Here is a 14240-nt window from a genome sequence, read left to right on the forward strand (position 1 = left end):
CTTGACAGTTTTGAGCAAACCTTGTGTAACTTTTATGAAACACCTCCAATCAGTTTGTCAGGTACAATCTCCCAAGCACAATCTTTTTTAGATTCCGTTGATTCCATTTTTAGGAGCGCATAACAGTAATAAGGCATGATTCCACAATGTGAAAGCTGTTCTCTCTTTTCCTTTTTAATTGAAGGATCAAGTATTCACACAGGGAGATATCTGCCACATTCAATCATCATCCGGACCTTGGGGGAAAACCCACGGTTGATATTCACATTGCCATGATGTACTGGAAAAAACAAACAAATATGTTTGGAGCATCTATATTCACTATACATGTTATTTTTATGACACACTAAAGCACTGTTGTTTAATTCTTATAGTAAACAGAATTCTTCAGTGTAAATAGAGATACCTTGTATTAAATTTACATTGTATTGTACTTGTATTGAATTTCCTTGGTTATATATGACAACCTATTGAGCACCCTAGGAAATACAATTTGACATAGCATGATGAAGAGGCACAAAGATATATATCCCAGAGGATGTGCTTTATGGACAATTATGATTCAGCTTCCCTGTGAAAATTAAACACCTTAAAAATTCTACCATTGTGGAAAGCAAAAGGTGTAAACTTGAAACTGCTTACACGGGAGAGCCGATGGGAATTAACTATGCATTTTGTGGATTATCCACTGAAGAACTAAACGTGTACACCTGGATTAGATAACCCGATCCCCCTTAGCACATAGCATAATATTGTTGCATTTTGTTATAGCTATTTTACAGATTATTAGCACAGAATAAGCAAGAGAAAAGCCCAAAAAGCACAAAACAGGGAAATATCATAAAATACATTACCATAATTGTTTTAAGTTAGGTGTATATATCTTTGGACTCTCTGGTTCCGCTCTCCTCCCTTCCACTCAGTCCTGTAGCCTACAAGGCTGCCCTTTCCTCACCGCGTCAATGGGCTTCCTCTCTCTCTGGCTTCCTTTTGGTTTGTCCCTGGGAGGCAGCAGCAGCAAGAGACACAAGGGTGGGAGAAGAATGGAGTCTCAGAATTTTAAGACTTTGTTTCCATTCTTCCTGGTTCTGGGCTCCAGGGCCTTATTGCTCCACCAGAGACTCATAGTTCATGAGTTCAAGCCCCCCATCAGGCTCTGTGCTGACAGCATGGAGCCCGCTTGGGATTCTCCCTCTCTCTCTCTCTCTCTCTTTCTGCTCCTTTGCTGATCATGTGTATGCACTCTCTCTCTCAAAATAAACAAATAAACATTAAAAAAAACCCTTTCTCAAACTTGTTTCTCAAACTCTCTAAAGGAAAAGTGAAACTCTTCTTTGCCTTGAAGGGGTTTTCCTGAGGATCGATAGCACTTGATTTTAAAACATGAATACCGTTAAATTTTCAGTATAAACTTGCTCTGACTTTCCAGTGTTTGCCTCTTCTTACCTTTCATGCTTCCCTACACAACAGTTTTTGTTTTGTATTTTAATTAAATGTTCTATTTTGAGATAGCTATAGATTCACATGCAGTTGTTAAGAAATTATGCAGAGAGATCTCATTGACCTTTGCCCACTTTTCCCTAAAGGCAACATCTTTCAAAAGCATAGTGCACTATCACAACTATGATTTTGTCACTGGTACAAAACAGAGGGGTGACTTTTTTTTCAACCCTCAAATTGACAGAACCTCCTTTAGCCAGTAGCATAAGTTAGTAAGTTAGTTCTTTGGTAGCAGGCTTTTGTGAGTTTTTCACGGCTAACTTCACAGTCCATCTCAGAATGAGGTTAGAGAGACCCTCTTCTTTTTTGACTCGTGACCTGTTACACCATACTGCAGTCTAATCCACCTCAGCCCTAAGTGTCATAAATTTGTTATATTAAAGAAGAAAAAGTATGTTAAACTGTTAAAGGTGTTTCTGTCTTAGAATTCCACACTGCTGATTCCATGTGGTATTCCCACATCCCTGCCTCAGTTACAACTAGTTACTATATATTCAGGAAAAGGTGCCTTTAAAAATTATTTTTCTCTTTGTGAGATGTTTAGCTGCCCTTCTTTACCCTACCTCCATAGTCGTCCCTACTCCAATCATTTGCAATTAATGCGACTCTAGATTAATTCTTCTAAATATAACGTTTATTTGCCCCTGGTCAGAACACCAAGATGTCCATGGTTCTCCTGTGCATCATAAAATCCCAAATCCTTGGGGGAGCATTCAAGGCCCAAACCTCCTTTTGAAGGCTTATTTTCTGTTAGATTTTAACCAGTTACGACAATAACAACAAAACACTGATCTGTTCTGGATATATTTACTGTACCTTGCACTTTCTTGCTTCTAGGCATTGGTAAATGCCATGTTCCCACGAGGAACATCTTCTTGAGCTATGACCTTTTCACATTTCACCTTTTACGGAAGACCCATGGTAGACCCAGCTGCTATATACAGAAGGCCCAGCTACTCTAAAAAGCTTTTAGGACTCACTGTAGCCCAGTGATTGCCCCTGCTTGAAGTTCCTGTATGTCTACGCCATTTGTTGGGCATAAAGTTTTTGTGGCACTTGTCACTTTTATTCAACTCTTGAATTTTTGTTTAATTAGACCTGTGTTTAACCCTTTTCTTACTTCGACAAATCCAGATATTATTTCTTATCCTTTCTATCCCCCAAAGTACCAAGTATCGTACCTTTCAGGAATGGACTTCCGATACATGTATATTATTTTTCAATTAGGCTCAACTGAGTTGCTTTTAGGGCCAGAATGTGTTCATCAGTTCTTAAATTGAGAGGAATTCCTAAATATTTTAGTAGAGAAAATTAGGCTGCAAATGAAGAGGAACAGGGGCAGTAGGGGGATAAGATTGCCAGGTTCCAACCCTGATTTGATAATGATTTGCGTGACCTTGGGAAATAGCCTAAGACTCCCTTCCCTTAACTCTACAACAAGGCAAATAACACTTCTTATTTCTTGATGTTGTTAATGGAAATAATTCACATAAAGCATATAGCCTATTGTCTGATTCAAAGTAAGTGTTCAGTATATTTATAAGTAATAAGGTGTTTTATAATTTAAGTAATAAGTAATTTAAGTAATAAGGTGTTTTATAATATAATTTCAAAAATACTTACACAGCATTTTAAGAACCTGGCATTTTAGTTTTCCCAAAACTACTCATCTGTGTCCTGTATTCTACTCAAAGAAGTGTCTCCTTAGGCTTCACTTAAAATTTCCACTGGATTATATTCATTAGTTATTGTAATACACCTTGGGAATCTGAAGTCAATGCAAATTGTTGTCTTAGTGCATATTTTATACTTATTATTTACTAAATGTATGTTTTTAGAACTGAATCATACAATATTTCATATAATACTAATTTTATTTACATCAAAAAGTCTACTAATGAAGACAAGTGATGACATCTGCCTGCATATCTTGGTAAGAAATGGATTGTTATTTTCAAATTGCATCTCTTATTGTCTACAAATTTACCAGGAAGTTTGGCTGTATGTTCTTAACTCAGGAATTTAGAGTTAATGGCCTTACCCAAACCAGATCAAAGGAAATGCACTTGTCTCAGGCTCCTTTTTGTGGCAGATGTAGACACCAGCTCTAAATCATATGGTATCGCACTTTGGCCTGACCTTGAGATACGGTGATTAGGTGGTAAGACCTGGATGCTAGGGCAGAAAACCCAGAGACACCAGCATCACAGGTCTGTTCCATCCTCACAACATGTTTACATTGATCCCAGCTTCCTGATCTTGGGGTGGGAAACTTTCATCTTCCTAGTACACAGAGAAGGCCTGATTGATCACTGATTACATGGGGCATGTTCAGATACATGTTCTGAAAAATGGCCCTCTGTCTACAGTGTGAAGAATGAACTGTACGGGAGCATGAATAATGCATCAGAACATGTAGGTGGCTATTATTTTCAGGTATGAGATGATGGTAGACTGGACTCCGTGGCCGTGGGTATGGAGATAGGTGAAGATCAATTGGGAATGTACAGTCTATAAGTCTCAGTAATGGTGTTGGTATGGCTGGGGAGGGAGAAGAAAGTGTCCAATATGACTTAAAGGTTAGACTATCCTCACCCAGTGTATACTTGGATTCTACAATTTGGATCTACAATTGATTTTTTTAACTCTTCCTACAAATGCTGTCAAATAGTGGTTACGTACAGAATAGTGGGTAACTCAGTATTGTGTGTGCATGTGTGTGTGTATGTGTGTGTGTGATCTCACCGGCACGCAAGATGGACTTCAGTCTTACCCACCTCTCAAGGTGATGCATCCTAGATACTAAAAAGTTTCTGAGCAGTTGAATTAACTGTCACAAATCTCACTTAATTTTATTCTCAGCTCATTTTCCATGTACTCATCTTACTCTAAGCCCTTCTTTTAGTAACTGTCTATTATTTCTTTATCCATAGTTCCAGATGTCATGGTTATCTGGTTTCTTAGCATAGCTTGCTAGGGGTTGGCTTGCTCGAGTCAGGTAGACAAAACAAAGAAGAAATTTTTGAGAGACTGTCAGTGAGGGAGGAAGGAGGAGGAACTCAAAAAGCAGGCACAAGAATGGATTAAGTACAGCCACAGAGTGATGTGAAGGGTGAAACCTAAGTAAGTACCCCATATCTCATCAGTCCCTGAGGGTGTTACTGAATTAGAGAATATAGTCTTTGATGTCCATAATGCACAGATTGAGTCATCACAAGATGATTCAATTATATTCATTATAGTCTGTGTGGGAACACAGGTAAGTACTGTGGAGTCCTTGCTAGAAAGATTTCCTTTAAAAATGGTTAAGATTCTTAAAGTTTGTACTTAAGGAATGAGATTTAGTTATAAAAAAATTAACTTCTATGAAATATGTCATTTCCCAATAGGTCAGATAAATGAGATATTATGCACATAATCCTAGCATAAAAGAAATTCCCTGTTCCCCAATTATGTAAGAAAACGGAAATATTGATTTGGGTACTTTCTATCTCATTGTTGAGAAGCAGGTCAAGCAGATAGCATTTCAAGGGTCTCACAATTTCTTTAAGAGCTTCTGCAACACATTATTTGCACAGAAGATTTTTTTGGTGAGGATTAAGTGATTGCTTAGCAGAGCGCCTGGCCCGTCATAATTTCTTATCATTATTATTACTGTGATTTTATCCATTTTTCTTCTCTTAAATTTTCTGTGACTGGCTTTACACTATATATCTTACATTTCTTAGTTTTGATTCACTTGTGCTTTTGTGCGTCAAGTATTAAATGGCAGTAAATTGAATACTCTCTGTAAGGATTCTCAGAGTTCTCACAGACAGTCATACTAGAATAAAGGAAAACAGATGTTGGCAGCTGTACTTTTTCTTGTGTAGCCATAGGGCTCTGTGACAGTAAGATGCTCTTCCCCCCAAATTTGGAAATAAGGGAAATAGACCTTCTCTTAAAAGATAATGCATACAAAGTTATCCTCAGAAGGGAAAAGGAGCCAGAGCAGTAGCTTTATTTCAAAAGTATTAGCTCATTTAAATATAAACAACTTTAATCCTAAAGGATGTACTGACCAGGATCTACCTAGTAAAACAGAAAATGTGCTAGAAATAAGACTTTATTTATTTATTTATGTTCATTTATTTTGAGAGAGAGAGAGAGAGAGAGAGAGAGATAGCACAAGTAGGGGAGAGGCAGAGAAAGGGAGAAAGAGAATCCCAAGCAGGCTCTGCACCACAGTGCACTGTAGGTGCAAAGCCTGATGCAGGGCTCGAACTCACGAATCATGCATGAGACCATGACCTGAGCCGAAACCGAGAGTCGGGTGCTTAACTGACTGAGCCACCCAGGCACCTCAAGACAGACTATATTTAATATAAGGAATTGGTTACAAATGCGTTGGAAAGGCTGCAGAAGCAAAACAGGTGATTTGCAGAGAGCTGCTAACTTCCCCGGTCTTCTGGCTTCCAAGTCTGCCTCAGCAACTGCTAGCCGCAGGATTTGCTGATTTGATGCTTGAACCCACAAGAGGCGCTGCCCCAGCCTGAGCTCCAGTGCCAGCCAGAGTCCACTACTAAAGAAGCTGGAAATGCAGAAGAGACATATCTGCTGCCTAGACTGCTTGAGGCCACAGCTGCTTTGCCCCTCTGCTGACCTCACAACAGTCAGCGAAAGCCTCAGCTCTCGGAACTGGAAGCTGGACATTTTCTTTCGTCCTGTTCCTGCCCTCCTTGCAGTGCCTCCCATTGTGAAATCAAGGAGGAAGCCAACAAACAAGATGGCCGCAAATGTAGAGCATGGGCTCTTAGGCTTAGCATACAGAGCAGACTGTAGATGTGGGGATGTAGGTAGATGAATTCGATGAATAACCAGCTTAGTCAGCACCCGTACACACTCCTCTTCCTTCCATTACCTTCCGTGACCAGCAGTAATCACTACATGCTTCTGCCTGACATCCTACTGTGCTTTGTACAATGCAGATGCTCTCACCCTCTGTCACCATATTCCCATCTGGGTAGTGTGCATTCCCCCTTGAATTTAGACACAACCCTCCTGGATTGTCTGCAACTTAAAAACTAAGATAGAATGAATACCCACTAACTTTCTTTATATAAGTCAGTAGGGAAAAGGAGGAGAGAAAATTCGTTATTACGTACAAATCTTTATGTAATATGCAAAAATAAGGCATAGTAACACCTACAGTTCTCACTTCCATAACTAGCATAAGGCCACAGTTGATATTTATGACTTCTTCCCTTTGCCCTCGGCCAGTAGCTCATCTGTTTAGGATTTTTGACCTAGTAAGGCAACCTGAACCTTCATTACTAAAAGGTTTACATGCTTAGTGTCAGTGTGCAGCAGGAAGCTAATTTCTATGTACTATTTTTTTTTTTCTTGCCTGTTGATATAGTTGCATGAGGGTCCCAAATTGCCAGGTAATGTTCTCAGTTTCCAATTTAGTGGTATCTAAATTGAAGCCCGCAACATAGTATTCCTCTTTGTGGCTAGAGAAAGCAAAAATATTTTCTGTAGGTTATTAAGTGTAATAGTGAGAGGAAACACTCTGAGGACCTTCTCTTGATTTTCATTTTTATATTTCTCACTAAAGAAAAGCCAGCATCAAATACTGACCCCCTAGTTAAAATCAGATGCAGCATCCTGTAGGAACCACCCCTCCCCCCAAATCCACAGGCATTATCACCCAGCCTAGGCTATAATGTAAGTCTCAGTAGGCTGTTCCAGCAATATCTTAGGGTACAGGTTGATGGTGTATATTGTAAGATTAGTAACTTTTATGGTGTTAGCTCACACCTTACTTCTCTTGTTATAAACTGATTTTCATACCAAAAGCAAAGTTGTGAAGGATAGCCCAACAATGAGTGCAGCATTCTAGAAATTTGTAGATGATGGTGCTGCCGAACATCATGAGCAGGTTTGTGAAGTGAGCAATTTCCTCCCAGGAGAATGGGACGGACACTGGTGAAAAGCTCCTGGTGTCATGGTCCCACCAGTAATGCTTTCCCTGATGTGTTGATGGGTGAAGGTTTGATCATCCTTCAGGACATTAATGAGACCAAATCTTGTGTTCCTAGTCTAAGATTGAGGCATCCTGGAAGCCAGCTTAATTCTTTGAAACCTTGACTTTACTAGAATCTTTTGTTTCAAAACTCATTCCTTCTCCAAATCTTCTATCTTGGAGCTATTTTTTAATATCATCTTTTTACCAAGTCTCCTTTCATATTTCAGGTAGCTAGGTATCTGTCTTTCCTGTAGCCTTACATTTTCCCTCTATATTGGATGCTGATACTTTTACTATGCTGCATGTTCATTAATGTATTCATTCAATCAATAGATATTAAGTGCCTACTATGTTTTTGGCATGGTGCTAAGGTCTAGAAATACACAGGTGAGGAAGAGTCAAGATTGCTTTCAGGATCCTATAGTCAAGCAATTAAATACCACTGTGAAATTAATTTTACTTTGAAAGAGATTCTGATTTGGGCACGTAAGCAAAATTTTGTTTCTCATAGTATAATGCTTCATCAGTTTGGGGATTCTGTAATTCCAGTGAACATAGATTCCTGTCTTCCTTTAAAATGCAAATATGTTGATTGAATAATTCGAATGATTATATTCAATAACCATGTAATTTCTTATATCTCTACTAGTTGATTTCATGAAGAGACACATAACTTTCCTTCTGATATAAATTTAATTGATCATTACAAACAGCAAATCATAGTTTCTCCAAAACATTCATGATTGTCCCATGAATGGAACTTGTGCAATTTGTGCCTGGCTTTTATGTTTAGGTTATGAAATATTGTAGTTGAGGACATGGGTTCTGGAGCCAGACTTCCTGACCAGATTCAAATCCTGACTCCACCACTTGCCAGTTACATGACTTTGAGCAAGTTACTTAATAGGTCTGTGTCTGGATTTCCTCATCTATAAAATGGTGATGATAATAACACTGCCTCTCTTCTGGTAATGCTGCTAGGAGAGGGTCAAAAAGGAGTGTATATACAACAGGTGCTTAGAACAGTGCTTGACATATCCTGAGTAATATATAATGCGTTAACAAGGTCATTTGACTTCTAGAGCATATCGATTAAGGATATCATTTTAGAAAGCAATAAAAATTCTAAATGTACTTAATCTATTCATATTTGATCTGGAACGCAGATGATACTAGCTAACATGATGTAATAGGAAGAGTCCATACTGGGACTCTTAGGTCCTATTTCTGTCTCTCTACTAATCAGCTTAACAGTTTGATATTTAAGGGTTTAATGGCTGTCTTATCCTTCCGAAAGAGACAGGGTTTAGACCAGGGAAAATACCAGATACCGTAATTCAGTAATTCCATGAAATTAGAAATCCCATCAGTAAGGGCTTGCTTTCTTAAGACATTCTTTGCTGTTGTCTCGTAAGTCACACTAAAAGCCAATTATTGTCTTCCCAGGTGTTATCACAAGCTACGGACTATATCTAGATGGTATATTAATTCACAATTCCTCAGAACTCAGCTGTCATGCTTATGGATTTGCTCCTTGGAGCTTACATTCCTTCAGAGTCCAAGCATGCACGGCCAAAGGTTGTGCTCTGGGCCCACTGGTGAGTATGTGCATTTACATTCTGGGAATGTACCGAATGTCAGATGACAGGGAATATCAAGGAAGAAGTAAGTGGTGGTGACTCACTCCCTGCACAGCTAGGCTTTCAAGCAGGATAGGAGATGTTCTTTTTATAAAATTTTACTTAAGAGTTAGTAAGAAAGAGTTTATATTCAACATAAATTTCAAGACCGCCCATAGGTCTAGTGAAGGACAAAATCTATATCTCACTGAAATTTTTAAAGGCAAGTTGGCCAGTTTAGCAGAAATACATACAATTTTGTTTAATTGGGTGACTTATTTTGAGTAGATGTTTTTCTCTCTAATAATGGCCTCAACAGCTAAGTAAGTTATGAGTAAAAAGTAAAAATAATTAAAAGTCCATAATTGCCAAAATATGGCGACATTACTGCCCAACAAGTAGGTCAATCAATTAAAAGGTTGAGCTTGCCTCATCTCTTAGAATCAAATATATTTATATCATTAACGTGATATAGTTTCAAAGAACAGTATTTAAAATTGCATTGATATTAGCTTTTGATATCCACATTTCAGAAATCTATAGTGTATATCTATATTTTATTAGCAGTTAAGAGATTGACAAATTGTGCTCTTTATTTTTAATATAATTTTTAAAACTCAATAGTACATAATTGTCATAGACTAGCATGACATTCTTTAGGTTCAAAACATCCCATTTTATGTTTTGTGCATTTTCCTTAATTAGATTTAGCTTCTTTTAAGGGAAATGCTCATTACTTTTAGATATTTTTTGGCAATGTTTGCTAATGCTCTATCATTTTAATGCACTCTGTCTTCATTGAAGAGTGTATTATATAAATATTACCTTGAAAAACAGCTCTACAGTTTAATTTTGGCTTCCTTATTTTTGATCACACCTCCCATTTCGTTGCAAAGATTGGTTGCCTTCCAAACTGCTAACATCATCTATCGGTGGAGCTGAGCTGTAGTCTTTATTGCCATTAAGTATTTTATAGCTCAGACCCTCTGATGGTTACTTACTCTTAAAAGCAGGAATGGCAATAGGCCAGCTTTTCTTCTCCATTCAAAAGAAAAGAAAAAGAAACATGAGCACACTTCACATGAGCTCGAAACCTAGACTTTTTCAAAAATACAAACTGCAAATTGGTTCTGGCTACTGAATTGGCTCCCACACTGTCCCTTGATGTTCTGGCAACTTTAAACAAGGGGGACATGGTTATTGATCTGCATCCGGTGCAGGTGAGACAGTAGGCGACATTAACCTTAAGAAATCAAATGCCACAATGCCCTGATGGGAAGGGGGAAAACAGAATTGGATTGTAAAACCTGCTCTGCCATGGCCTCAGACATTCCAGACTCAGTCCTGATGTAAAGCGCAGCTATTTTCTCCTCTTGGTACTTTTTTTTTATCATATGCTCAGTATGCAAATGCTTTTCCCAAGTCAATGATCCATTTCTAATCACTGGGATTGAACAGCGTCTTTATTTAGAACAAGTCAACTATATGCTGCCAGGGAGTTAAAACCTATGGTCTTCGAGTGATTTCTAAAATATTTTTGTACCAGTTACAGTCCATACTGTACCCTGAAGAGATAACATACATGAATATTCCAAATCTCCCTGGACATCTACCACAGTCGTGAAGGATAATACAGATTCAGATACGTACATCACTTAAGGGTATTCTTTATCTCAAGCCCAATGTTATAACAAATGTTTTGTTGAACTAAAAAAAAAGTCATGGTTTCTATTTTTAAATCTTTTGCTGGCAGAAATTGACAAATTAAGTTTTGAGAATCAAACTTTTGCTCACCTCACAGCATTTTTAAATGATCATTCTTGGATTTTAGAAAGATAAGCCTGTTTATTTTGCATCTTGTATATATTTATTATCATTGTTTTTCATGCATGCAGGGAATACTATTCTCTGTTTTTGGTGACAGATGTGCTCTGGTCCTGAACGTAGTATGGGTCACCCTCAAAATCGGCAAGTTGATATAATAAAGGGAAAAAATTGTAAAAAGGACAAAGTCTATAAAATAGAATACTTAAAAAATAAAAATGCATACATATATCCCGTATTTCTACCATTTTAATGCAATTCTAGCTCAATGTGTTTTGTTTTTAGCCTAAGTTTGTGACCTGTTGTTTGTGATTAAGAATGAACTGCTCTATACCCATCTTCAAGTTCAGTTCTCATTCATTTACACGTGTATTTGGCTCTTCAAGAAATCACAGTGTTAAAAACAATTTATAATGCTTTTGATCCTACTTTTAAGATGCTAATAGGCATTGTCAAATTTAATCCAGTAATTGGGGTTTTATTAATGTTGGAGATAATGAAAAATTAACAGAAAATGCAACAGAGAATTACTTTTTAAAAGGTTTCTCTGCTTTCAATGATATTGTTGAATTAGATTAGAGAGAAACCCTTCACATTTTGTGTCTCTATAATAAGATGCATTGAATTTGTCCATAGGATAACCACTTGGCTTTTTTTTTTTTCTTTTTTTCCCCACTTAGCCAATGTTAGACAACCCTAGTGGAGTCTAAGATTGGGAATTTTATGACTGTGTCTGGCCTTGGAACATTCATTGGATTCAATTCTCCAAGGACCCTTTTAAGGATGAAATGTGAAACTATAGGTCACTGCAGTGTGATACGGTTAAAAAGCTGCTTTGGTTTCTTGATGATAGTATATTTCTACACATAAACACACCTAAACGAACATACACACATACTCACCTTTTCACATTTATTTTTCACAAAGAAACAAATTAGTTATTTAGGACATTTAAATCTTAATGGCAATATGCAATTCACAAGAAAATCCTATATGGGAAATCTACCCTAAACCTGCTATTATTCCCTGTGCCTCCTTGGGAAACATACTTCTTCTATGAAACCTCAGAATTTTCAACTATTACAACAGGGGAAAAAAAGCACCCACTTTAAAAGGGATTGCTGTAAAATTTTAAATGAAATATTTACACAACGATTTCTGGTACATGGTAAGAGTTTTATTAAGGATGAAAATTTTAATAAAATGTTTGTATGTTTTCATTGCGCATTTGTTCTCAAAAAAAATTTTATTTTCTGTCTCAAGGGAGGTTTCCAGGTAAAAGCCAAGCTGGCCTTCCACAATATCTTTTCCTTCACATTCTTTTTTAAGGCAAGGTAGATAAATAGTAGGTAATTTTTTTTTAAAGATTGAGTCAAAGCAAAATAGTACAATTGCCAAATTTAATGTAGCATAAAAACTGAGGTATTTATCCAGATACTTAAGGAAATTTTTAAAATATATCATTTTGAATTAACCAGATATTTGAGGATAATAATATAATTATCTGGAATTGCCCTTAATTCTTCAACTTTTGAATCTCATTTTACTTGGAACCCTTTTAAAATCATTTTCTATGCAATAATTTGAATTATATACATAGACATAATGAAAGCAATTGCATTGTTATGAAATATTAAAATGATGAATTGATATTTTTCCAGTCAAGTTTCTTTACCATTTTTTGTACCTAGCTATTAGACTAAAAAAAAAAAAATAATGAGTAGCAGTTATAGATCTAAAGAACCCCATAGCCTTTCTCAGATGAAAATAAAACATGTCGTGACCTCATACTTATTAAAAATTAACACTCTGTCTTTTTCACATTTATTTTCATAATTGGGAAAGTGTATTCGCCCTAACAAATGAAGGTTTCATAATTGAGAATATTTGCCTGCCTAAGGATTTCGTGTTTGATCACCTTCTTGTGAGGCATGAGCCTGTACTTTAAGAATAAGGTCAAAATTATCAACATATTCAATAAACCTTAAAAGGTCAAACATTTATGAGTGATGCTTATGAGGTTGTGGTGATTAGTTAACAAATTTAAGCCAGTTCTTAGAAGAGGCCAACGTATTCTGAATCCCTTTCTAATTTCTTGCCACTTTCATCATCCTCTGGTCAACTAGTCATTTTCTCGATTTAGCTACTAAAATCTTCCTGGCCCCTGTGCAGTTAGGGATTACATTTTATTTCAAAGTTCTTCTCTTTAATTCATAGTTTGCTCTTTTCTGCATAGGTTCCTTAACACTATATTAATGAAATTTTCAACTTTTTTTTGTGATTATACCTTAGGGATGGAATCACTCAGGCACATTTATTTCTTGATGTCTGGCATGATACCATCTTTAAGTATCTGGTAGCAACACAGCTCAGAGAACTCTGTGTATGTGTGTGTGTGTGTGTGTGTGTGTGTGTGTGTGTGCATGTGTGTGCGTGTGCGCACACACGCGGGAGTGTGCGTGCATACCGGTGGAAGTTGGAATGGCCTTTGGCAAAGCCCAGAAGTCTACCACTCCAGTCAAGAACCTATGAAAACAGACCTCATGCATTCTTCTCTTTTGCAATAGCATAAAAATTGTTTCTAAGCGGTCCTAGAAGTAGTCTATGGATACACACGGCTATCAGTGCAATCACAGTGTGAGCTGATCCTCATATTCTGAAAACATTCACAAACAACTGCCTTGGTCAGGAGCTCAAATTCTAAGCTTTAACAGCAGGAGGAAGAAAACATGAGGTATGCTTTGATCCTGCTGACAAAATGAAGTATTCATACAAGATGCTACTGTCAAAATAGTTTACTTCACAGGAGAAGAGATTCTTTGAAGAAATATGCTCAAAGTGAAGCATGCACTTATTTTATTTGCAAACAAAAATAAATCTTTTTATACTCACAGGTGGAAAATCGAACTCTAGAAGCTCCTCCTGACGGAACAGTAAATGTGTTTGTCAAAACAGAGGGATCCCGGAAAGCCCACGTCAGATGGGAGGCACCTTTTCACCCTAATGGACATTTAACATACTCAGTTCTTTTCACTGGGGTTTTCTATGCAGATCAAGGTAACTTGTTTATCATTTTTTTAAATTTTTATCTATTTTTTTATTTTATATATAGAGAGAGATCAAAAGCGAGCTGGGAAAGGGGCAGAGGGAGGGAGGAAGGGAGAGAGAGAGAGAGAGAGAGAGAATCCCAAGCAAGTTCCATGGTTCCTTGTTCAGTGTGGAGTCTGAGTTGGGTCTTAATCTCACAACCCTGGAATCACACCTGAACCAAATCCAGTGTCGGATACTCA

General features: G+C 37.2%; 1 protein-coding gene across 3 annotated transcripts in view; it reads left to right on the forward strand.

Annotated features, from left to right (window-relative positions):
• The window catches only part of USH2A (usherin), a 734839-nt gene that overhangs the window by 399133 nt on the left and 321466 nt on the right, over nt 1-14240 (forward strand). For all 3 annotated transcript variants that reach the window (XM_025927811.2, XM_086694483.1, XM_086694484.1), the window contains exons 36-37: nt 8954-9105; nt 13845-14007. In XM_025927811.2, the coding sequence (XP_025783596.2) occupies nt 8954-9105; nt 13845-14007 (315 nt within the window). The remainder of the gene's footprint in view (nt 1-8953; nt 9106-13844; nt 14008-14240) is intronic.

Source organism: Puma concolor, chromosome E4 (genome assembly GCF_028749965.1).
Source record: "Puma concolor isolate L17-30 chromosome E4, mPumCon1.1.hap2, whole genome shotgun sequence".
Classification (NCBI taxonomy): Eukaryota; Metazoa; Chordata; class Mammalia; order Carnivora; family Felidae; genus Puma; species Puma concolor.